The sequence below is a fragment of the Puma concolor genome, chromosome C1 (assembly GCF_028749965.1).
Source record: "Puma concolor isolate L17-30 chromosome C1, mPumCon1.1.hap2, whole genome shotgun sequence".
NCBI lineage: Eukaryota > Metazoa > Chordata > Mammalia > Carnivora > Felidae > Puma > Puma concolor.
Window position 1 is genome coordinate 75,736,645 of NC_141674.1, and position 26,642 is coordinate 75,763,286.

Consider the following 26,642-nt stretch of genomic DNA (forward strand, 5'->3'; position numbering starts at 1 on the left):
GAAACCATAAGAGACTCTTTACAACAGAGAACAAACTGAGGGTTGATGGAGGGAAGTGGTTAAATGGGGGACGGGTTAAATGGGTGATGGGTATTAAGAAGGGCACTTGTCATGTTGAGCACTAGGTGACATATGTAAGTGATAAATCACTAAATTCTACTCCTGAAAACAAACAAAATGCAATGAAATCTTGCCATTTAAAATGATATGGATGGAACTAAGTGAATGCTAAGTGAAATAAGTTAGATAAAGACATATAGTGTAGGATTTCACTCATATGTGGAATTTAAGAAACAAATGAGCAAAGGGATTAAAAGAGAAAGAGAGAGAGAGAGAGAGAGAGAGAGAGAGGCAAACCAAGAAACAGACCCTTAACTATAGAGAACAAACTGATGGTTACCAGAGAGGAGGTGGGTGTGGGGATGGGTTAAATAGATGACAGGGATTAAGGAGTGCAATTGCTGTGATGAGCATAGGGTGATATATGGAAGTGTTATATTACTATATTTTACACTTAAAAGAAATACAATACTGTATGTTAATTAGCTGGAATTAAAACAAAACTTAAAAAATTCCTACCTAATGTAATATAGTGTCAAATTGATTGAATTGAAACTACATTGTTTGTTTTTTAAGATTATGCATTTATTTTGAGAGAGAGAGAGAGAGAGAATGCATGAGCAGGGGAGAAGCAGAGAGGAAGAAAGAGAATCCCAAGCAGGCTCCATGCTGTCAGTGCAGCACCCAACGTGGGGTCTCACAGTTTGTGAGATCATGACCTGAGCCAAGATCAAGGGTTGGATGTTTAACCGATTGAGCCACCCAGATGCCTGAAATTACATTCTTTGATGCCCTATGCATTATGTTAAATCAAGACTTTATTTTGTTTAGATCAGTTTTAGGTTTACATAAATAAAGCAAAAAGTAAGAGTTTCCATATATCCCTTAACCCACTCCACCCCCCAGTTTTCCCCAATTATTTCCATCTTACATTAGCATGTACATTTGTTATGAATGCTGAATCAATGTTGAAAGATTATTAACTAAATTCCATATTAGAGTTCACTTAGTGTGGTACATTTTGTATGTTTTATATGTATGTACATACAGAATAGTTTCATTTCCCAAAAGACCTCCAGATATTCATACCACGCTTCCTCCCTTTGAGCCTCTAGCAACCACTGGTATTTTTACTGTTTTACCTTTTCAGAATGTCATATAGTTGGATGACAATATGTAGCCTTTCAGATGGGCTTCTGAAATTTTCACTTAGCAAATTGTACTGAAGTTTGCTTACGTCTTTTCATGCCTTGAGAGCCCATTTCTTTTTAGGATTGAATTAACATTCCATTGACCAGATATATCACAATTTGTTTATCTATTCACCTGCTGAAGCATATGTTGGTTGCTTCTAAGTTTTGGCAATTATATATAAAGCTACTTTCAACATCTGTATGCAGGTTTTTTGTAAATTAAGTTTTCAACTCATTTTGGTAAATAACTGGAGCACAATCCCTGGATCAGATGGTAAGTGTTAAGCACTGAGAGAAACTACAAAAATGTCTTCCAAAATGGCCAAACCATTTCGCAGTCCCACAGCAATGAATGGGAGTTATTATCACTTCATATCTTCTACTAGTGTTTGGTGTCGTCAGCATTCTAGGTTTTAGCCATTTTGGTTTGTGTTTAGTGGTATCTTTTGTGGTTTTATTTTTGTAAAATTATTTTTACAATTTTTTCTTTTTTTGACATATGTAAATATTCTCTATTTTTTATTTTTTAATTTTATTTTTTAATATATGAAATTTATTGTCAAATTGGTTTCCATACAACACCCAGTGCGCATCCCAAAAGATAGAATTTTTCCTTTGTAATGTTTGTTTATTTTTGAGAAAGAGCAGGGGAGGGGCAGAGAGATGGGGGGACATAGAATCTGAAGCAGTCTCCAGGCTCTGAGCTGTCAGCACAGAGCCCAAAGCGGGTCTTGAACTCACGAACTGCCACGATCATGATCTGAGCCAAAGTCGGAAGCTTAACTGACTATGCCACCCAGGTGCCCCTCTTATTGTGGTTTTAATGTAGGGTTCTCTAAAGACATATGATGTGGGGCATCCTTTCAGATGCTTGCTTGACATCTGTGAATCTTTGTGAGGTGTCTGTTCAGACCTTTTGCCCATTTTTAAATTGGGTTGTTTTCTTATTCTTGAGTTTTAAGAGTTGTTTGTGTATTTTGGACATCAGTTCTTTATCAGACATGTTTTCTGTAAATTTTCTCTTAATGTGTACGTTGTCATTTCACTCTTTGAATACTGTGTTTTGAACATCAAAAGTTTTCAATTTCAATGAAGTACAACTTACCAATTTTCTTTTCATTGATTGTGATTTTTGGTAGTGTATCTAAAAAGTTATCAGTAAACCAAAGGTCGCCTAGGTTTTTCCTCTATGTTATCTTCTAGGAGTTTTATGTTTTACATTTAGATCTATGATCCAACTTGAATTCATTTTTGTCAAAATTGTAAGATCTGTATCTAGATTCTTTTTCTTTTCCTTCCTTCCTTTTTTTTTTTTTTTTGTATATGAATGTGCAGTTGTTCCAGCAGCATTTATTGAAAAGATTATGCTTTATCCACTGATTTGCTCTTCCTCCTTTGTTAGAGATCAGTTAACCATAGTTGTGTGAGTCTATTCCTGGGCCCTCTATTCTGTTCCATTGATCTACTTGTCTATTCTTTTTCCAGTGCCACACAGTCTTGATTACTATAATTTTATAGTAAGTCTTAAAGCTGGGTAGTTTCAGTTTCTGACATTTTCTTCTCCGTCAGTATTTGCTGTATATTCTGGGTCTTTTGCGTCTCCATATGAACTTCAGAATTAGTTTGTCAATATCCACAAAATAACTTGCTGGCATTTTTACTGGGATTATATTGAATCTATAGGACTGACATCTTGACAATACCGAGTGTTCCCATTTATTTAGATTTTCTTTGTTTTCTTTCAACAGAGTTGTTATTTTCTTCATTAGACCTTACACATATTTTTTTTTCAGATGTATAACCTAAGTATTTCTTTCTCAGGAGTGCTAACATAAATGATATTGTGTTATTAATTTCAAATTCCACGTGTTCATTGCTGATGTATAAGCAAGCAATTGATTTTTGTATGTAAACCTTGTATCCTGCAACCTTGCTATAATCACTTATCAGTGCCAGGAATTTTTTGTTGTTGTTGATGATGTTTTGAGACTTTCTACATAAAAAAATCTATATATCTTTCCTTTTCTTTTCTTGTCTTATTTCATTAGGACTTCCAGTATGATGTTCAATAGAAGTGAAAGCAGACATCATTGCCTTGTTCCTAATCTTACGGGAAAGCATCTAGCTTTTCACCATTAAGTATGCTTGTAGGTTTTTTTCAGCTATTCTTTTTTAACTGAGGAAATACCCCACTATTCCTAATTTGTGAATGGTTTCATCACGAGTGAGTGTTAGACTTTTGTCAAATGCTTTTTCTTCATTAATTGATATAATCATATTATTTTTCTTCTACTGTCTTGAGTTTAACCTAACTGTAAAAGCTGATGTGGCACCTTGCTTGGGAATTAGTTATTTGGCACCTAGTGTTCTCAGTCCAGGACACTTAGTGGACCCCTAACAGAAGAGTCCCATTTAGCATCCTGAAACATAAGAAGAAGGAGCCCCAAACTGATGATATCCTAAACCACATCGAGTTCCTGGAAATGCAGACTTTAAGCAGTTTCAGGCCATCAATCTATTTGATGCAATTCTTCAGCTGATAAAAATCTGGGGATAAAAGAATAAATAGTTTTAGAGTCAAGATCTATAGCTTTACAATATTCTTGAATAAGAGCAAGAGGCACTAGCTACTGTGACAGAAAGCTAAACACCACAAAACAAATACTCTGATATTGGTGGGACTGAGGAAATCTATATAAAAAAAGAAAGAAAGAAGAAGAAACTGTTACTGCACAAATCTGAGTCAGTGAATCAGCTTAGTGAGATAGCTGTAATAAATATGTCATCTTGTTCATAATCACAGTGTGGGCTGAGCCAGTGGAAACAAGAGCTGCCCTTAGTTCAGCAGTTAGTATTTTTGAGTGTGGGGAAAAAGAATGTAAAATTTAGGAGGTTTTTATATTTGATGGATATCAGAAGGAGAAGCTTCCTCTGTGACCTGGGTTCTAGATGCTAGCATTAAATATTTGCGAATGTGGAAAACACAAAAGGCTTGCTAATGCCACTCTCTGAGAGGTCATGGTGTCCCTCTGTTCATTTCCCTCAGCCCAGGTTCAGGTGACTGTGACTTTTCCTTCACTCCACCCTGAATTTAGTATAATTTGTTTCATGATACATCTTTGATGGTGACTACAGGTACTATTGGCATCTCCCATCCTAGTTTCTTGGCCACTCCTCAGTTTGCTCTGACCCTATTACTCCAGGAACAGATTCGATGTCTTGCAGTGAGGCTAACTGGAAAGACCATATTCACCCTTGACCCAAAGATCCAATCTGTGAAATGAAAATAATAGATAGCCAGTTTGGTCTACTTTTATTGTTTGTGATATCTGGTTCAAGATAGTGAACAAGTAAAATTTTTTAATCTCCACTCTATTTTTATTTTTTAGAGAGAAAGAGAGAGCACAAGCAGGGAAGAGGGGGAGGGGGAGGGAGGGAAGGGGGGAGAGAGAGAGAGAGAGAGAGAGAGAGGGAGAGAGAGAGAAAGAGGGAGAGGGAGAGAGAGAGGAAGAAGGAGAGGGAGAGGGGGGGGAGAGAGAGAGAGAGAGAGAGAGAGAGAGAGAGAGAGAGAGAGAGAGAGAATTCCAAGCAGGTGTGGAGTCTGATGCGGAGCTCCATCCCATGATCCTGGGATCACGACCTGAGCTGAAATCAAGAATCAGATGCTTGGGGCACCTGGGTGGCGCAGTCGGTTAAGCGTCCGACTTCAGCCAGGTCATGATCTCGTGGTCCGTGAGTTCGAGCCCCACGTCAGGCTCTGGGCTGATGGCTCAGAGCCTGGAGCCTGTTTCCGATTCTGTGTCTCCCTCTCTCTCTGCCCCTCCCCCGTTCATGCTCTGTCTCTCTCTGTCCCCCCAAAAAATAAATAAAACGTTGAAAAAAAAAATTAAAAAAAAAAAAAAAAGAATCAGATGCTTAACTGACTGAGCCACGCAGGCGCCCTTTAACCTCCACTTTTAAAGTATCTTTAGACATGTCATCAAACCTTGCCAGGATAGTTTATTTAAAGTTAAGGAATTTTCAAAATTGAGACTTTGTCATCAGCCCAACTAAAGGCTGCTGATAAAAGCTATTACTTTACGTTTTGCCTATTTGTCATTATTATATACCTCTCAGGCCTTCAAAACTAGCATTTCCACGGTTTTTGTGTATTTAAAAACAAAGTTCTTTGGCTAACCTGTATCTTGATGAACATGAATATTTTACCATTAAATGAGAAGTAATAACTGCTAACATAATGTTAAAAATAAAGTGCTTGGTTGTCTAAAAAAGCAACAATTAATTATATTCAGGATTTTAGATGGCTACAAGAAGAGGTGCCATCACTGCTGGATCTCAAAAGATAACTCAGATTGCATCAAAGAAAAATGAGAGGAAATGTATTTTAGACCAAAAGAATGAAATGAGCAAATAAACAATGGTAGTGAGCAAATGCTAGGAATCCACTGGAGTTCACCATAGCCACAGGCTCATTAAGGATGAAGCTGAAAGATCAGGTGGGACCTGAGTAATGGGATTTATTCCAAAGGCGTATAGAGTTCCACATTCTGATGGCAGGAGGAGAGAGAGTACAGTGAGGACACTGGAGAGAGAGAGATCCCTTTAGAGGTTGCTGTCACAGCACCTCTGCTTCTACCACTCCAGGCTTGTGTGGAAGCATTCCTCCACAGGGTTCTGCAGGGATTCAGGTTCCTTCCATCTAGTTGTTCTGTACCCACTAAGAAAGCCTATTTATCTGCAAGGTCAAAGCTCCACTGCTGCCAAGTTTGAACCAGTAGGAGGGAAAAGATGGAACTGGTGGAGTACAGGAGCAAATTTCTGTGGCCTAGACTCTCAAGTGACATACACATACTTCTGTTTCTATCTCCTGAGCAAACATAATCACATTGACCACTGCTAGCTTTAAGAGCAGCTAGAAAAATCTAACATCTAGCAAGGTTGTCAGGAGCTCATTTTGATAACAGAACTTTGTAATAATTAGAGCTGACATTTCTTTTATTATTGTAAAAAGATATGCAACAATATCTGAGACAGATCATTTTAAAAGAGTTCTGAAATTAAACTTGGCCATTTTAAGGGATGGACCCAAGCTGCACTAAGTACAGAGGTCCTGTACTTTCTGAGACACAGATATTGATGTAGGAGAGGGTGGGCACATGACTATCATCCAAATAAAAAGAGTCCTTCCTCACCAACTGGATCAAGGAATCCTCCTCTGTCTCTCTCATTTTTTGTTGCTGTTATTTTTCATTTTATTTATGAAGCTATAAAGATATGATTCTAGAGATGATGAATCTAAGGCTAGTTATATTTGGATGTATAGCAGGATGTTTTTACTATTTAGCAATTAAAAAAAATAAATTTGGCGTCTCTCTTCCAGATTCCATTATTTGGAAGAAAATTTGCTGACAAGAAAAATAACTTTTTTAAAGGCTTATTTATTTATTTTGAAAGAGAGTGTGCATGTGTGAGCAGGGGAGGAGCAGAGAGAAAGAGAGAGAGTGAGAGAGAGAGAGAGAGAGGATATCCCAAGCACGTTCTGTGCTGTCAGCATGGAGCCCAACATTGGGCTTGATCTCACACAACATGAGATCATGACCCAAGCCCAAATCAAGAGTCACATGTTTAACCAACTGGGCCACCCAGGTACCCCAGGAGAAATAGCTTTTTATATTTTGCAAGTATACTCCTGGTAAAAGAAGAATTGTTAAAATATTCTTAAACTGATGGAAGCTAATGAGATTTAATTTAATAGAAATGACTTTTTTCATGTTTTATCAATTTAACTCCTCCCAAATGCGGTAGCATGTTGTTTTAGAAATTGTGGTTCTTTGGCACCTCGTGCACTCATCTTTAGAGAATGGTGGAAATTCTCAGACAGGAAGAGTCTCGTTTAACATCCTGTTACACAAAGTTTGGTGAAAAACCACAAAGCTGCAAATGTACCAGCCCTTCCAGAAAAGCACAGACATGAAACAATTTCAGTTCAGAAATGTGGTGAGTGCAACTGATCAGTTAAAAAATTAAATGTCTTAAAAAATAATAGCCTTTTAGGGACATAATTCACATGCTTAGGGAATTTTAGAACTGGAGAGTTTAGCAACTGTGATGTAAGAGTAAAAACAATCCAAAACCAAAATCACCTTGCATTTGCTGGATTTTGAAAAACACAGACTAAGCGAAGAGAAATCCAGAACTACATAAAATGTAAGGCAATGGAACTTGCCTAGTGGTTTGGCTGTGATAAATACGGCAACTTGCCTACATGTTGGATTGAAAAATGCATCAGTTCACTTAACTGAACTTAAGTTCAATCTTATTGCACCGAAAATATAGGTCTTAAAGGGAAAACTGAAATCACAGAGGATTTTAATTTGCAGGATGGATATTCAGGAAAGAGTCTCTAATAAGACTTGGACAGTAAAGTGCTAGTATAACATATTTATGAGTTCGCAAAAGCGTCTTTCAAGCTACTGTATCTTTTTTAAAAAAATTTTTTTAATATTTGTTTATTTTTGAGAGACAGACAGAGACAGAGCACGAGTGGGGAAGGAGCAGAGAGAGGGAGACACAGAATCTGAAGCAGGCTCCAGGCTCCGAGCTGTCAGCACAGAGCCCAACATGGGGCTCGAACCCACGAACCATGAGATCGTGACCTGAGCCGAAGTCGGTGTTTAACCGATGGAGTCACCCAGGCACCCCTCTAAGTGTGTCTTTGTGCCCATTCTCCAAAGAGGTTGAGGCCATGTGCCCCGTTTCTTTCATCCACCCTTACACATGCAAGACAGCTTGTGCCATATCTCCTATGGTAACCATAGGTGGAGTCTGACACTTTGCTCATTCTTTTTTCAGGAGGATCCTTCACAGATGCAGATTGCTCTGATTCCCCTATAAAAGGTTCAAGTAAATGTACTAATGTACTAATATGAAAAACCCCCCACCCTTCTTCCAGAAACTGAATCAGAAGAACATCTTAACAAAAGTCAACTGGCGTGACCCCTCTGTAGCCTATGGTTTCTGCTGTGGTATACTGAAGGCATACGTAAGTGCACCCTACCTCAAGTATAGTCCTTTTACACATTTCCAACACTTGTCAGGAATGATCCATTTTAAGTCTAGGAATTGTTAAATTTGTGACTTAAATGTGCGGTCTCATTATTAAGGAGTACACATTCAAAGCCTCTTCAAGTCTGATTTATAAAGGGGAAATCATTATTTTTCTGGCTTAATATTTCCTTTTTACCATTTTTGGGGGGCATCAGAAAGCTCATACAATTAAAGAGGACAGACTTTAATATTTGGGGGCATTAATTATCCATATAAGCTACCCTACAGAAGAAAGGAAGACCTAACATAATATGTGAATTTCTAAGTGTCTCTGCTTTGGTCAGTACACATACACCTTAAACCTATAGCCTTTATATAGTGTTGTGCCTCAAAAGGTTTAAACATAGGTTTTAGGAACAAAAGCTGGAAGGATGAGTGGACTTACTCACCATCACACACAATGATATCCTCAGGGAATCTGTGCTTTTTGTCGCTGGAAACCGGAAGCTTCTAGCATCTATTAAAGAAATTGAAATCAGTGTGAATTCTTTACAATAAACCTCAAGACTCAGATGATTTAACTGTGATTTCTACAAACAAACATTTAACAATATTTTTTATATAAATTCTTGTCAGAGGTCGCCTGGGTGGCTCAGTCGGTTAAGCGTCCAACTTCAGCTCCGGTCTTGATTTCATAGTTCATGGGTTCAAGCCTCGCGACGGGTTCTGTGCTGACAGCTCAGAGCTTGAAGCCTGCTTCAGATTCTGTGTCTCCCTCTCTCTCCCTGCCCCTTTCCTGCTCATGCTCTCTTTCTGCCTCTCCCCTGCTCACACTCTATCTCTGTCTCAGGAATAAACATATATAAAAAAATTTTTTTTAATAAAAAACAAAAAAAAGAAATTCTTGTTGGGCATCAAAAATAAGGCATGTTGGGGTGCCTGGGTGGCTCAATCAGTTAGGTGTGTGACTCTTAGTTTCAAGTCAAGTCATGATCTCATGGTTTGTGAGTTCAAGCTCTACAGTGGGCTCTAGGCTGTCAGTGCAGAGCCTGCTTGGGATTCTCTGTCTGCCCTTCCTGCACTCTCTCTCTCTCAAAAATAATACAAATAAACAAAAAAATAAGGTATGCTATCTAACTCATTATTCAAGGAAGTCCTTAATACCAAATATGACCACAGTTGTATAGAAAAAGTTTATGACAACTATAAGGAGGCAAAAATTCTAAATCAGATATTAGCAAACAATACAATCCCCATCAAAATTCCAATGACATTTTTCACAGAAATAGAAAAAATAATCCTAAAATTTATATGGAATCACAAAAGATCCCAAATAAAAAAAGTCATCCTAAGAAAGCAGAACAAAACTAGAGGTATCACATTTCCTGATTTCAAACTTTATCATGAAACTACAGTAATCAAAACAGTTATCAAAAAATTAATAATAGAATTACCATATGAGCCAGCAATCCCACTGTGGATATACTTCTGAATGAAATGGAAGCACTATCTCGAAGAGATATTTGAACCCCACGTTCACTGCAGCATGATTCACAGTAGCCAAAATGTGGAAACAACCTAATTTTTATCAATGGATTAATAGACAAAGACGATGCGTGTGTGTGTGTGTGTGTGTGTGTGTGTGTGTGTGTGTGTGTACTATTGTATAGACAATGGAATGGAATATTACTGAGTCATGAAAAAGAAGGGAATCCTGTCATTTGCAACCACATGGATGAACACTGAGGGCATTTTGTTAAGTGAAATAAGTCAGACAGAGAAAGATGAATAGTGTATGTTCCCACTTACATATGGAATCTTAAAAAGGTAAGGTCATAAAAAAAGAGTATAATGGTGGTTGCCAGGGACTAAGGAGTAGGGGAAATGGAGAGATGTTGGTCAAAGAGTACAAATTCTCAGATATAAGATAAGTAAGATATGGGATCTAATTAATGCACAACATGGTGACTATAATTAAAATGCTGTATTACATACTTCTAAGTTGTTAAGAGAATAGATCTTAAGTGTTATCACCACACACACAAAAGTAATCACAATTATGTAAAAGGATGGAGGTGTTAACTAATCTTATTGTGGAAATAATTTTACAAAGTATACATGTATCTAGTCATCACATTGCACACATTAAACTTACATATGTTATATGTCAAAAAGATTTCAATAAATCTGGAGAAAAAAAGATCATGTCATCTGCAAAGAGAGATAATTTTACTTCTTCCTTTCTAGTTTGGATGCCTTCTATTTCTTTTTCTTGCTAATTGCTCTGGCTAGGACTTCCAGTACAATGCTGAATAGAACTGGTGAAGGAGTGCATTCTTGTCTTGTTCCCAATCTTAGCAGAAAAGCTTTCAACCTTTCACCATTGAGTGTGAAATTAGCTGTGAGTTTTTTATTTATGGCCTTTGTTTCATGGAGGTAGTTTCCTTCTACTTCTACTTTGTCGAGGGTTGTTAACATGAAAAGGTGTTGAATTTTGTCAGATGTTTCTTCCTTATGAATTGAGACTATCATTTTTCTCCCCTCCATTTTGTTAATGTCATGAATTACATTGGTCGATGATCATCCCTTAATCTAGGGGAGCAGGCAATGTGGCTTTTTCTTGATTGGGGTTCACTTGACTGTTGTGTTTACTTTGTTTTCTAGAGGTTCTATAAGATTATTTTAGTCATATTATTATTATTATTGTTGTTGTTATTATTATTTTAATGTCTCTATGAGGGAACAAGGGCTTGGAGCTTCTAGTCTGCCATTTTGTGGGCATTATCTTCATAGTGAATTCTGTTTTGATCACACATATTATTTGTATTGGAGTCAAGCAAAATGTAATATAATTTTCCTGTGCTGGTATGTTCCCCCCTGCTGTTGGCCATGCAGATACTAGGTAGGCCAAAGGAGACCACTGGCATGGTCATATCAGCTTTCCTAAGCTTCCTTAACCTATTTCCTATATTCCTGGAGAGAGGACTGCTCTATTTTTTCTTTGAATTTCTATACAGCAGCCAACACTGAAGAGTCTTCTTAACAAATACATTTCCAAGGGCTATTCAACTCCAGCTTAAGAGGTGAGAAGGTAGCAACAAATAAGGCAGGCTGTAGACTAAGTTTGAGGAAATAGAGATGGTAATGTAAAAATGGCCAAGCAACTTACATCTTACTTCATCCAAATACCATGTACACAAATGGCTTGAACTTGTCTTCTTACAAGATTGTCCAAGATGTGTTTGAAATCATTCTTTGATTACTTCAATGATTCAACAATTATTTCCTATTCACTATTATGTAAGACACCTTTTACTGGGAGGCTTATCTTTGGGTATTTACAACATTTATTACAAAAGGAAGTTTATGACTAAACATGGAAGTGGTGAAGATCCCTTTTACTCTGCCCTATTGTCCTTTACTTCGCTCTTAATCCTTTCCAGTTATCATTTCTTGTAAATACTGCTTTGTTGAGTGTTCCTCATTCTTTTTCCCTCTATGGTTATCATTCACTGCAGCTAGTATGTTTCCTAAGGCTTAAGGTGTTACCTGATAAAAAGTATGTCCTGAAAAGAGGCAGCTCATTCAGACAGAAGATAATGTATATGATGTGTGTTGGCCATATGTGTTAGGGAGATTTCATGGGGAAGTAGGGCTTATCCCTGCTTCTTTCCTTTACCAGAACATGCATATGGACAGTATGAGATGCATTCCTCTGAGTGATATCAATGGGTCACTAGGGACTGATTCAGCTACTGGACTTTCACTCCAATGGCTTTGGTTGGGGAAAGTAGAAGGTGGCTAAACTTTGACTCACAACCGTTAAGAAAATAGAACTGTGCCCTAAAGGCTTTAGAGAGAATGAAATCCAGAATCATGATACCTCCAGTTTTGTTTTTCTTTTTCACGACTGCTTTGGCTATCTGGGGTATTTTGTGGTTCCATACAAATTTTAGGATTGTTTGTTCTAGCTTTGTGAAAAATGTTGGTGGTATTTTGATAGGGATTGCATTAAAATGTGTAGACTGCTTTGGTAGTATAGACGTTTTAAGTATGTTTGTTCTTCTAATCCATGAGCATTGAATGCTTTTCCATTAAGAGCCATATTACAAAGCTGAGTCATCAAGATACTATGGTGCTGGCATAAAAACAGACACATTGATTAGTGCAACAGAATAGAAAACCCAGAAATGAACCCCAACTATACAGTCAACAAATCTTTGATAAAGCAGGAAAGAATATCCAATGAAAAAAGAGTCTCTTCAACAAACGGGGCTGGGAAAACTGGACAGCAATGTGCAGAAGAATAAAAGTGGACCACTTTCCTACACCACACACAAAAATAAATTCAAAATTGATGAAAGACCTAAATGTGAGACAGGAAACCATCAAAATCTTAGAGGAGAACACAAGCAGCAACCTCTTTGACCCTGGAGCAGCTTCTTACTAGACACATCACTGAAGGAAAGGGAAACAAAAGCAAACATGAACTATTGGGACTTCAAGATACAAAGCTTCTGCACAGTGAAGGAAACAATCAACAAAACTAAAATGCAGCCTATGGAATGGGAGAAGATATTTGCAAACGACATATCTGATAAACGGTTAGTATCCAAAATATATAAACAACTTATCTAACTCAACACCCAAAAATCAAATAACCCAGTTAAGCAATGGGCAGAAGACATGACATTTTTCCTAAGAAGACATCCAGATGGCTAATAGACACATAAAAAGATACTCAACATCACTCATCATCAGGGAAATACAAATTAAAACCATAATCAGATACCACCTCACACCTGTCAGAATAGCTAAAATTAACAACTAAGGCAACAACAGGTATTGGTGAGCATGCAAAGAAAGGGGAACCCTCCTGCACTGCTGGTGGGAATGCAACTGGTATAGCCACACTGGAGAACAGTTTGGAGGTTCCTCAAAAAGCTAAAAATAGAACTACCTTTGAAGATCTGGGGTTTATGTGGTGGGCTCTGTGCTGGGAGTTAGATTCACAATGATGAAAAAGTCTGAGCACCTGAGATCAAGAGAGGAGGAGAGATGCCTATAAACAGGCTATTTCTTTTTTTTTTAAATTTTTTTTTCAACGTTTATTTATTTTTGGGACAGAGAGAGACAGAGTATGAACGGGCAAGGGGCAGAGAGAGAGGGAGACACAGAATCGGAAACAGGCTCCAGGCTCCGAGCCATCAGCCCAGAGTAAACAGGCTATTTCAATGTCACAATTAGTAAAAAGTGCTCTAACAGGAGTGACGATAAGGAACACAGAGGAGGAACAGATCAACTGCCTCCTTGGGAAGTCAGGACAGATAGGGGCTAGCAAATAATGAGAATGTAGTATGGTGGCAGGATGTCTGTATGCAATATACAAAGACACAGAATCCAAAGATAACATGTGCAGCTTGCAGAATCACAAGTAGTTCATTCTAGCTATATCACATTCTACAGCACAAGGCAGCTGGAAAAGGAATTCCGGAAAAATCTAGTTGATACTGAAGAACAATTTTTCTAATTCACTCCCTTTATAAGCATGGGGCTGGAACATAGAGGCATTCTAGCAAACTTCCCAAGTGACTATATAGCAAAAGAAATTAGATTTCACGTACAGCATGGTGATTATCATTAATAATAGTGTTGTATGTTTGAAAGTTGCCAGGACAGTAAATCTTAAAAAGTTCTCATCACAAGAAAAAAAGTGCAACTGTGCATGGTGATGGGCGGCAACTAGACTGGGGGTGACCATTTCCCAGTGTATATAAATGCTGGATCAGTATGTTGTACACCCGAAACTAATATAATGTTATATGCCAATTATACCTCAGTAAAAAAAGAAATTAGAGACTGGAACATCGAAAGGTCATAATTAAAGCAAGATTAGGATGCATATCTTATGGTTTTCAGCTCCCTGTTGTAATCAGCAGACTCTTCCTACTGCACTGAGGTATGCTGTTTCAAGGAGCATAACTGCTTCCACCCTATTACTAAATGTTCCCTTTCCATGTATTTTTATTTTAGTTTTAATTTTAGCAGTTTTAAGTCTTTATTTCTGAATATGTGACAGTAATACCATACAAAATGTAAGAGGCATGGAGAAGAATATATGACATAAAGTTAGCTACCCTCTCAAGCCTCACATCAACTACACAGGTCCATCCTCAGTCACAATCATAGTTACTAGTTTATATTTTTCCTGAGACATGTAAAATACATGTGCATATTCATTATATTTAAATTTTCTAGTAGCAACTATGCATACTTTCCAGATGTTTTTTTACTTTATGCTAAATCTAGAGATCTTCTCATATTAGTACAGAGTTTTCCCTTTCATTGTAGTGACCATAGAATACTCTTGTACAAATGCCCCATGATTTCTATTACCAGCACCTGACAGTTGTTTTCTGATTTTGTGCCATACACATGTGCTGTAACATATATCCTAGCACGTATGACATTGGCACACGTACAATTAAATCTATAAGATAAATTCCTAAATTTGAACTTGCTGGATCAAAGGTATGTGCATTTAATACCTTGATATAGAATTGTTCCAATCTGTACTTTCTCGAAAATATGGGAAATTTCCTATTTCTCCAAATCCTTGGCAACTTAGTATCCCATCAAATGTGTTTTTCTTTGCTAACCTTACGGATGAAACAGGAGCCTCAAAACTTTATTTTGTGTATCTCATATTATTAGCAAAGTTGAATATATTTCATTTCTTCTAATATATTTGCCCATTTTGGGGGGACAGGGGTGTTCTTTTTCCCACTGCTTTAAAGGGATCATTATGGGGGCGCCTGGGTGGCGCAGTGGTTGAGCGTCCGACTTCAGCCAGGTCACGATCTCGCGATCCGTGAGTTCGAGCCCCGCGTCGGGCTCTGGGCTGATGGCTCAGAGCCTGGAGCCTGTTTCCGATTCTGTGTCTCCCTCTCTCTCTGCCCCTCCCCTGTTCATGCTCTGTCTCTCTCTGTCCCAAAAATAAATAAAAACGTTGAAAAAAAATTTAAAAAAAAGGGATCATTATGGCTTAAAGAAATTATATTATTTTTTCTGATACATATTAAAATGAATTCCTCATTTTGCCATCTTTACTTTGCTCATGTTTTTCTATGAAGAACTTTTTTTCTTAGACAAATGAATTCATCAGTATTTTCTTTTATCTACCTCAGTATGACTTATTTCATTTAGCATAATACCCTCTAGTTCCATCCAGGTTGTCCCAAATGACACAATCTCATCCTTTTTTATGGCCATGTAATACTCCATTGTGTGTGTGTGTGTGTGTGTGTGTGTGTGTGTGTGTGTGTATACATACATACATATATATATACATATACATATATATATACACATATACATATATATATATATACACACACACCACATCTTATCTGTTTATCAATGGACACTTAGATTGCTTTCATATCTTGGCTACTGTAAATAATGCTAGAAGAAACATGGGGGAGCACTTTTTGAATTAGTGTTTTTGTTTTCTTTGGGCATATACTCTGTAGTGTAATTACTGGATCATACAGTATTTCTATTCTTAATTTTTTGAGGAACCTCCATACTGTTTTCATAGTGGTTATATCAATTTACATTCCCATCAACAGTGAATGAGGGTTCCTTTTTCTCCACAACCTTGCCAACACTTGTTATTTCTTGTCTTCTGATTTTAGTCACTCTGGTGTGAGGTAGTATTTCACTGTAGTTTTTTTTTTAACTTTTTTTTCAACGTTTATTTATTTTTGAGAGAAAAAGACAGCATGAGTGGGAAAGGGGCAGAGAGAGAGGGAGACACAGAATCCAAAGCAGACTCCAGGCTCTGAGCTGTCAGCATAGAGCCTGATGTGGGGCTCAAACTCACAAGCTGTGAGATCATGATCTGAAGTCAGATGCTTAAGTGACTGAGCCACCCAGGCACCCCTATCTCACTGTAGTTTTGATTTGATTTCACTCATAAGTGGAATCTAAGAAAAACCACAAATGAATAAACAAACAAAAAGTAGTACCAGACAGAGAACAAACACCATTGTTCAAACACCATTGGCTGAATATCCCATATTCCTTCACACAAGAAAATGCCCAAATTATCTGCTGAATTTCTGCATGACTTTGCACACATTTCTTTTCTTTTCTTTTTTAAATTTTTGAGAGAAAGAGAGAGTGCGAGTAGAGGGGGAGAGACAGAAAGAGAATGAAAGAGAATCTCAAGCAGGCTCCATGCTCAATGTGGATGGAGTCCCAGATGGGGCTTGATCCCACAACCATGGGATCATGACCTGAGCTGAAATCAAGAGTCAGATGCTCAACCAACTGAACCACCCAGAAGCTTCATGCACCAATTTCTAAACTTCCAAGTCTGTTTTGTCATTGTTTCAATATTCAGATGTTAGTACCACAATGCTAATTCTTGGGATGTTTTAACATGTGGCTAAAGCTAGTTCCCTTTCATTTGTCTTTTTTCAGGATTGCACTGGATATTTTTGTTTTTGGCTTTTCCATAAAACTTTCAGAATTAATTTATCTACTTCTTGAAAAATTATGTTTGACATATTTTTGGATCACATTAAATGTCCATATTAACTTAATATTGAAATTTTAATTTCTGTCCATTTTTATAAATTGTGTCTTACATAGCATTTAAAAAATTTTGTTCATGTAAATTTTACGTACTTCATGATTTTATTCTGTAGTATCATATTGCTTTTGATGTTACTGGAAATTTGATCTTTTTTTCCACTGTATCTTTTAATTTGCTTCTCATTTCTCCAAATTAATTTTGTCAACATGAAGTTTATCTTTTCTGGGTAAGACCTTCATATATTTAGATAATTACTTTTTAAACTTTTGTTAAATGAAACTAACATGACACATATACCTCAAAAATGAGTCACAGCATAACAAGTCTCATTCTATAATTTCCTAACAGGAATTATGAGCTTATTTCATTTGTGATCCCAGAACTTTAAATCCTTCAAAAGCAGTTTTTCTTGGGTTTCTAAAAGGGAGAGTTCACTTTTGAAAGTCCCCAATTATCAAGTTGGGTTTCACTTTTAACACTAGCAGCTAAGCTAAGCATACCCATCTTCATACCTTCTTCTCTATCTTCATAGTGTTCCTTGATGGGGTTTTTCAATATATCCATGTATTTGAAACTGATGGTAAGAGTATCTATGGCATGTAACTTCCTAATTTTCTCAGGATCATCTCACTGAGGGTGGGGAGATGCTGAGTCAAGACTGAGAACTATTACAGAAATGTGTTCCAGTTCTAACGATGCCCTTTGGGAGAGAATGTAGGTTTGGTTCTAACTAATTCTCAGTTCTGCTTGAGGTATGATGGCCAAAACCATCTACAAAAAATGAGAATTGCTAACACTGTGCAGAAAACAGGCTATCAAGCTGCATACTGGAATAAGGAAGACTATTCCCTTGGGCTTTATAGAGTAACACACAGATCTGGAAACAAATACAGCAAGTTATAGGGCTTTCAGAATTCTGTATTTCATATCAGGAATAATCTGATACTTTCAGAACCCAGTAGATGTATTTTAGATGTATCTGATGGTTACACTAATATCCTAAAGACTATAGTATTGAGGTCCTACCCAATCCAAGCATTAAGAGAACATGCTGTAGTCACTACAAACAGTAACCTACCAATCTGCGGATGTTATTTGTTCATTTCAAAGACGAACACTAGAGGGGCACCTGGGTGGTTCTGTCAGTTAAGCATCCACCTTTGGCTCAGGTCATGATCTTGTGGTTCATGAGTTCGAGCCCCGCGTTGCACTCTGGGCTGACAGCTCAGAGACTGGAGCCTGCTTCAGATTCTGTGTGTGTGTGTGTCTCTCTCTGCCTCCCCTCCCTTCCCCACCCTACTGGAGTTCTGTCTCTCTCTTAAAAATAAATAAATATTAAAAAAAAAAAAAGACTACCACTACAGAAAGTGTTGGAGTTGTGTGGATTTAAGGACCTCAGCAGGATCCAGAAGGATTTGAGGTTCTAAGGAATTATATACTTTTTATGATTCTCCCTGGGATCTTGATTTCTATTAGTATTGGCTCTCCCCTTCCTCAGGAACCAGGGCACTGTCCATGGAGCACTGCCCAGCTCTGTGCAAGGCTTACCTTCAGCTTGTGCATCAGCACTTTTTCCTGCTCTCTCAGAAGGCTTTCTATTTCCTTCTCCAACTTCTCTCTCATTTGGGGTATGTTTTCCCTGAAGCTTCTCTCTTGAGACTCCATTTTTTGTGGCTGCTCTTTGTGTTTCTGAGTTAGCAGCTCCTGCTCCTTCTCAGTTGCCTGCTTCTTAGCCCGCTCAGCTGTTCCATGAATGGTTTAGAGAGAGAAGAAAGCAATGGTCAGTTCTGATGATTTTATTCTGCAGTATCTCATCTGTTTTGCTGCAATTGCAAATTCAGCTTTTCCTTACATTTATCTTTTATTAAAATTATTATTATTTTTTTAATATTTATTTTCGACAGACAGAGAGAGAGAGAGAGAGAGAGAGAGGGAGGATGAGTGGGGGAGGAGCAGAGAAAGGGAGACACAGAATCCAAAGCGGGCTCCAGTATCCGAGCTGTCAGCACAGAGCCCGATGTGGGGCTCGAATTCACGGACCACAAGTTCATGACCTGAGCCAAAGTCGGACTCTCAACCCACTGAGCCACCCAGGCCCCCTACGTTTATCTTTTAACAATCTTGTTTACCATTTCTTTTATTTGATCAAAATGAAGTATGTCTTTTGTATGTCAGGCCTTAGTAATCATTAATCACTGTTGATCTTTAAACTTTTGTTAAAAGAAACTAATATGACACGTGCTTCCAAAATAAGTCACAGCATCACAAAAACCCTCATTTTATGAATCCCTAAAAGGAATTCTGAACCTATGTCATTATGAGCTGAGAATCTTCATCCCCAAACCAGGTAACTCACTATGATCCGGCATTTCTTTACTGAATACTCCATCAGTCACATCAATAATCCACTGACCCAACAAATATTTATCTTTGTTTGCCACAATCTCTTTTTTTAGTAGCTGTATCTCTCTACGCAACTTCTCAGATTTCTTTTCAAATCCCTCATTACGAAGTTCTTCTTGGACCTATAAAAAAGAAAGAGTTCACTTCTGAAAATCTCTATTATCAAAAGCAAGGGTTTTGAGTCTAACAGTTTCAGCACTGAAGAACCATGTCTACTGCACTATCACCGAGAGTGCTCTTTGATGAGTCGATCCTGGAGAGTGGGAGTATCCATGGTTTACACCTTCCCACAATTCCCTCAGCACCATCTCACCAAGAGTGGGGTGGGGTCAGGCTAGATCAGACCTAAGAACTATCCTCTTAGTTCCAGCAGTGAGGATGTCCTTCAGGGGGATGTAGGATTAATTCTATTTCTCAGTTCCACCAAGGTAGCATGAACACACACGTCTAACAAAAATGGGAAGTGCTGATCCCCTCTAGAACACTGGCTGTCAAGCATCAGACTGAGTCGAAGAATTACTTGTCCTCTGTGCTCTGTCGGACGACTCACACAGATTTGGAAACAAATGCAGCAAATTTTAGAGCTTTCAGAATCCTGTATTTCAAGTCTTTCTGATACTTTTAAGATAAGCTGGAGTTCTTTTAGGTCTGTTTGATGGCTGAACCAAGAATCCTAAGGACGAGCAGACTAGGGCCTTATTTAATTTGGGTCCAATGAAACCATCCTAACAATCACCACAAACAGCAGCCCAGCACCCTTAGGGATGTTAATTGCATACTACAAATTCTCTAACTACATAAGCCTTTGGAATTTGTGGATTTAAGAGCCCCAGCAGGGTCCAGAAAGATCTGAGGTTTTAATGAATCGTATGTCTTTTATGATTCTCCCTGGGATCATGATTTTTAATAGTTTGGCTCTCTCCTTCTTCAGGAACCAGGGCACTGTCCATGGAGCACTGCCCAGCTCTGTGCAAGGCTTACCTTCAGCTTGTGCATCAGCATTTTTTCCTGTTCTCTCTGAAGACTTTCTCTTTCCTTCTCCAACTTCTCTCTCAGTTGGGCTATGTTTTCCCTGAAGCCTCTCTCTTGAGCCTCCATTTTTTGCAGCTGCTCCTTGTGTTTCTGAGTTAGCAGCTCCTGCTCCTTCTCAGCTGCCTCCTTCTTAGCCCGCTCAGCTGTTCCACGAATGTTTTAGAGAAGAAAGCAACAGTCAGGTCTGATTCTACTCTCCTTAGCACAGATACCAAACTGACTTTGAAAAGGAAGCTGAGAAGCCCCCAAATTATGTGGGTCACCAAGAGCACATTTCAGAATATGATGGAGATGGCCCTCCTTGTCTGCCTGATATAAAAAGACAACTCTGACTGTTATATGTGTATTTAGCAGTGTTGTTCCACAGTAGGAGAGGAAGCTCTTTGTTTCATGCAGGTTTTGCCCTCATTTCTGTCTGGAGGTAGTGCAGCAACCCACCCACTCTGCTATGAGCTCAGCCCTGCACCTGTACCTGCGAGCGCCTTCTCTTGACAGGTGAGGGCTTTGTCTCCCTGCAGGATGGATTTCTCTATTGCCACTTGGGACTGTAAGAAGTGCTGGAGAACTTCATTTGCCTGAGGAAACAAGGAGAAGAGACATGACATGCAGCACACATTGTGTCTTTTGGGGGAAATTATTGTTCTACAAAGTCACAAATCTGGCCTTGTAAATTTTTCACTTGCTTAGATATCCCTTACTAACTTTCCTTCTATGCCTCCAATATAAATTCTGAGTTCTTCTGTGAGACCTGAAACCTTCCACTGCAGCCTCCTTTGCAGCCCTCCATCCTTCTTTCCAGTGAAGCTTTCCACTATCCACCCCAGGTGCCGCCCAGCAGACTTCAGTGTGTATATAAACAGGGACTCCTGTTTCCTCAAACATTTGCTCAGTCTATTTTCTGCCAGGATGCTCATCTACCCTTTCTTAACTAGGATAACATTTATGGATACTTCATCCTGTAACTCCTATTGCTCTTTCAGAGTGCTTTGCTAAGCTACCTTTCCAGTTTGGAGGATGGCCAATTACTCTGAGCGGCCCTACCAGCTCTCCCTTTGCTGGTAGTATGACTCTGGGCAACTTTTTACTTCTTTGTGTATTGCATTTCTCAACTGCATAACTATAGTATCTAAGTTATAATAATATTCTGAGCATTAAATTGACAATCCAAAATAATCCAAATACCTGATTATAGGTTATTTACTATATGCATGGCATAGTAAGGGGTGCTGAACATGTCTACTAGTTTTTTTTGAGAGAGAGAGAGAGAGAGAGAATGCAAATGAGCAGGGGAAGGACAGACGGACAGGGAGAGAGAGAGAATCTTATGCAGGCTCCACGCCCAGCATGGAGCCCAATTCAGGGCTCAATTTTATGACCATGAGATCATGACCTGAGCTGAAATCAAGAATCGGACACTCACCTACTGAGCCACACAGGGGCCCCATCAGCCAATATCATAATGATTGTTATCATCAATAATCATTACCATTATTTTACTATCTGCTCATCAAAGTATGATAATTATATATTTGCCCAATTTTTTTGTCTTCACTTCAGGTAATATCATCTTGAGAACAACGGTTGTGTTTACTCTTTGTATCCTCTAGCAAAGAAATGGCCACATTGTTTGATAAAGAAAAGTTGTTCTCTTTAACCCAGAATTCCCGAAATATTGCAAATATATTTCCAGTTCCTTCAACAACATATAACTAATTGTGGATAAAAACTAAAAGTGTGGAGATATTGCCCTGCTCTGCTTTCTCCATAAAAATGGTGCTATGACCTTAGATTTTCAGAAAAAGCAACAAACACCCTTTGACTCTACGGTTCTGACAGCTATCCCTCCCTCTTTATTCCTTACCTTAACCCCTTTCCTGGGCACTAGGTTATAGTCCCATTCAACCTTGTTCTTTGCTTCTAAGTAGAGACTGTGTCCTCCAGGAACACAGAAAGTTCCTGTTGAGATGCTTTTCATCAGGGGCTCTGTAAGTTGCTGAAGCTTTGCCTGGGAATATTTAACAGATGTGTATTCATTCTGCAGCAAGAAATCTTTCTTCTTTTTTTCTATCATGTCCTGCCAGAGAAATGGGGGAGAAATCCAATAGAAAGAAGCTATTAGAAGGGGAAATCCAATGTCATCCTCTTAGAAAAAGCATTCTGATCACCCACGAGTAGACCGGAACATGGGATGGACCAGAAGTCAAAAGACTTTTAGTCCTAGTTCTAATCAATTCTGTGTTACTTGGGGAAAGCCCCTTAACTCCCTTGGATTCAAGCTTATCAACTATAAAATGATGGTGTTGGAAGACATAAACTCCAATTTTCCTTCTACTGTAGTATGATTAACAGTGACCCAACCATCAATAATAAACAATAGAAAGTTGATTTGTGGCCAGAAGTAGCACTTCCTCAGAGGATTTGGGTTGCTACAAATGGATTTTGTGTACAAAGAAAATCAACCCCCCCAGTGCTGACTGAAGAATACTCTGAAGAGAGTTTGGAATCCTTAATGAATTCTTCCAATAGGATTCTAGTATGTGAAGATATAAAAACAGAACTTTTTTCTTTGAACTTGTAAATTGCAATCCAAGGGATTGGATACACCAACAACCTTAATGAACTGGAGGCTCCTCAGAGGCCTGCAGATGAGAACTCAGTCCTGTTGACACCTTGTTCTTAGCCTGTGATACCATGAACAGAGCACAGGACCATTCCACACCAGACTTCTGACCTACAGATTGGTGAGCTTATTCATATTTGTTGTTTTAAACTGGTGAATTCATGGCAATTTTTAGTGCAGCAATAGAAAATTAATGAACTGCCTATATTACAGTAAAAGGGTGAACTGTAGCCTTGTAAAGCCCTGTCTCACAACAATCCAGGCTCCTTCTATCATTGTAGAGATGAGCTATTTAATAAAAAATATAGGCTCTAAGCATCATTTCAGAAGGGGAGAAATCAGGAGTGATAAATTACCATGAGGTTTTCACTATAAGACAATTACCATGAGATTTTTCTGGAACTCCTGCTTGTCATCCTTAAAGGAATGCTCCATGAAGACTGCAATGGCTTCCCTCTCGCAGTCTGTATGCACATCCAGCAGCTCCTGGAGCGTGTCTGTGGGGAAGCTCACTCGTTGGGCCATCTGCTCGCTGTAGTGGTCGGCTGCCTTCTGCACGGCCACTGAGTTCTCACGCTGGGCAAGAGCTGTCACCACATTCTCCAAGCAAGGAACTTCTCCCGTCTTGATGGCAACCACATAGGCTTTCAACAGAGTCTCCAGCCCTGAATAGGCCAGGAAATTTGAGGATAAATAGTGAGGTCTTAATCACTGGCTTCCAGTTTTTATGGAGCATCATCCTGAGATCACAAAAAAAAAATCCCACCTTATTTAGAAGGAAACTTTATTTTTTTCTTTGGGAATCTATTCCTTTCTAACAACATTACTGTTTTCCTGTTCTTTCTTTTATTGTTCTCCATTTCTTCATATTATAATTTAAATTACCAGTTACAACAAATATGCTCATGGGTCACTGGAAAAATAGTTTCCCATTCAATGAGAATAAAAAGGAATAGGTTATATAGGTGAAGTAGTGTATACAAACAAGACCAGATACATAATTTGTGTGGCCCAGTACAAAATAAAAATGTGGGCTCCTAGTTGAAAATGATCAAGAATTCAAAACAGCGATAGACAGATGTCTGGGTGGTATAGCTGGTTAAGCAACTGACTCTTGATTTCCACTCAGATCATGATCTCATGGTTTAAGCTGAAGCCCCACATCGGATTCTGCACTGACAGCCTGGAATACTCTCTCTCAAAATAAATAAATAAACTTAAACAAAACAAAATAAAACAGAGTCAGAGTATGAGCCCATCTCCACATGGGACTACATAAGTCACATACCCATGAAGCATGCATGCCCTGCATATAAGATTATACATAATCTTCTATCTCAACAGGCTTAAAGGAATTTATAGCTTCCTATTTATGATATGACTCATGTAAGTTTACAAAATATCTACTATATCCTTAAAGACCAGAAGATATCCCATAGGATTTCTCAATCTACAGATGTCCTCTCTTTAACTCCATCTTGGCTTTGTGTAACTAGTGAATTAAGGTTCTGAGATATATTAAGTCTCAGCAAACCCTCACATAGGGAGACTAATTAAGAAACATGTATGAATACTTTTCATGGCATGAATATCTGCTTCTCCATAGTCAGTTGACATCTGACAAACAGATGTCAACAAAATTACTGCCAAAGTCAGAGTATACTCAAAGCTCCACCACGCACACTGATACAGAGACATGCTGTGGGACAAAGGTGACTCACGGTTCCCAGTGACAATGATTCCCTCTCGTAGGGTCTTGGTCTTTGTATGAGTGAAAACATAGGTACGGAATTTGTTTGATTGTTCCCGGAAACTACTGTCCAGCTGGTCTTCTGGCACGTTCTCAATATGGGCTAAGAGATTTTTGTCATTTGTAGGCCGGTCAAAGATGAAGCACTTCCGTTTTGGAAAGAACTGTCTGATACACTCTCTGGACATGTTGGAATTTTGGATTTTGGGATTTGTGCCTACAAAGGTGGAAAAAAATTGATCACTGAAAGGCAGTCTCCAGGTAAGGGGGTGAGGACTTCATTTCCAGGAATCTTTGCATCACTGCAGCTCTTATGACTGTAAATCTCCTTTATTCTAATCATGTGTTTTACAAATCAATCTTGGACTAACATACCAAAGTTAAGGAAAATTCCTTGAACAGAGTTAAGAGTCAAGGAAGTACTTCAGGAGAGGAAAGAGAGGCATTCAGCCCAAGAGAAGAACCTTAGGATAGTTTCCTTAGCATTTTTATGGAGTCCCATGGATTAAATACTGAATACATGTTTAGTGATTAAGAAAAGAAGAGTCCGAGGCCCATAAATATAGAGAACAAACTGGTGGTTGCAGAAAGGATGGGGGTGGGAGAATGAGCAAAATGGGTGAAGGGGAGTAGGAGGTACAGGCTTCATGTTATGGAATGAAGAAGTCATGGGGATGAAAGACGCAGCAGAGGGAATATAGTCAATGGCATTGTAATAGTATTGTATGGTGATAGATAGTAGCTACTCTTGTCATGAGCATAGCATAATGTATAGAGTTGTCACATCACTATGTTCTACACCTGTAACAGTATGTGTCAACTATACTTCAATTAAAAAAAAGAAAAAAGAAAAAAAAAGGTCAGAGGTACTTTTCTGATCTTATTATTTCCATGGCAAAAATGAAATAATAGGCCTTGGGACACCTGAGTGGCTCGGTTGGTTGAGCATCTGACTTCATCTCAGGTCATGATCTCACAGTTCATGAGCTCAAACCCCGCAGGAGGCTCTCTTCTGTCAGTGTGGAGTCCAGTTCAGATTCTCTGTCCTCCTCTCCCTCCGCCCCTCCCCTGCTCACTCACTCTCAAAAATAAGTAAACACCAAAAAACAAACAAACAAACAAACAAAAAAAACAAAAAAGAAAAAAGAAAAAAGCAAAGCAAAGCAAAGCAAAGCAAAGCAATATGGGCCTTGAAGTGATGCCAGAACAAACGGATAACATTTTGCTGGGGAAATGTGAGGAAGGAAACAGATGATACCCATGTCAGTAAAGAAAACTTTTATAAGCATAAGCCAAAATCAGATCATACCGCAAATATGTTTAGAGAGTCCTGTAACTGAAATCTCTAAAGTATACATTAATCTCAATGTAATTTGAGACCTCATCATTTCCCTATATCAGATTAATTTAGACTTCATAGAACAATTAAGAGCAACTCTATGGCACATATCAGCTGTTTAATAAAGAATAAAGTAATGAAAAAATAAAAATAGATATTCCCTATAGATGCCTTCTATTATCCACTCTGCTAAATATAATGTGACAAATTCATAATATTAAAATAGCATATTGTGTAAGGCTACAAAATGAAAAAGATGATGTTATAAGAAAGGTGACATGAAGGACTCACAGTTTTACTGGAAAGGTACGTCAACATTTTTTTCTGGACCTGTTAGTGTGGAAAATACCCTTTCTGTGAAGAATATAACTCTCTAGGTACTAGTAAAATATATTTTACTATTAAAATATACTTACTATTTTACTATTCCAATTACCATATTACTATTACTATTATATTTCAAAAATAAGGTAATTAATTTCATTGTGATTTTGTCTAGCAACTTCCAATCTGATTTTTTTTTTTTAAAGAAAGAACAGGAAGAACACTTAACAAGCTACAGAAATATGTGGGCCTCAAGAAGTTATAGCACTGAT

General features: G+C 38.3%; 1 protein-coding gene across 1 annotated transcript in view; it reads right to left on the reverse strand.

Moving 5' to 3' along the window:
* Positions 1-860: 860 nt before the first annotated feature.
* The window catches only part of LOC112848689 (guanylate-binding protein 7-like), a 39,381-nt gene continuing 13,599 nt past the window's right edge, over positions 861-26,642 (reverse strand). The window contains exons 6-14 of the mRNA XM_086717473.1: positions 24,679-24,924; positions 23,342-23,622; positions 22,199-22,411; positions 20,810-20,912; positions 20,287-20,480; positions 19,259-19,427; positions 18,451-18,644; positions 8,750-8,817; positions 861-3,800 (exon numbers count right to left, since the gene is read on the reverse strand). Coding sequence (XP_086573599.1) covers positions 8,770-8,817; positions 18,451-18,644; positions 19,259-19,427; positions 20,287-20,480; positions 20,810-20,912; positions 22,199-22,411; positions 23,342-23,622; positions 24,679-24,924 — 1,448 coding nt within the window. The 3' untranslated portion in view covers positions 861-3,800; positions 8,750-8,769. The remainder of the gene's footprint in view (positions 3,801-8,749; positions 8,818-18,450; positions 18,645-19,258; positions 19,428-20,286; positions 20,481-20,809; positions 20,913-22,198; positions 22,412-23,341; positions 23,623-24,678; positions 24,925-26,642) is intronic.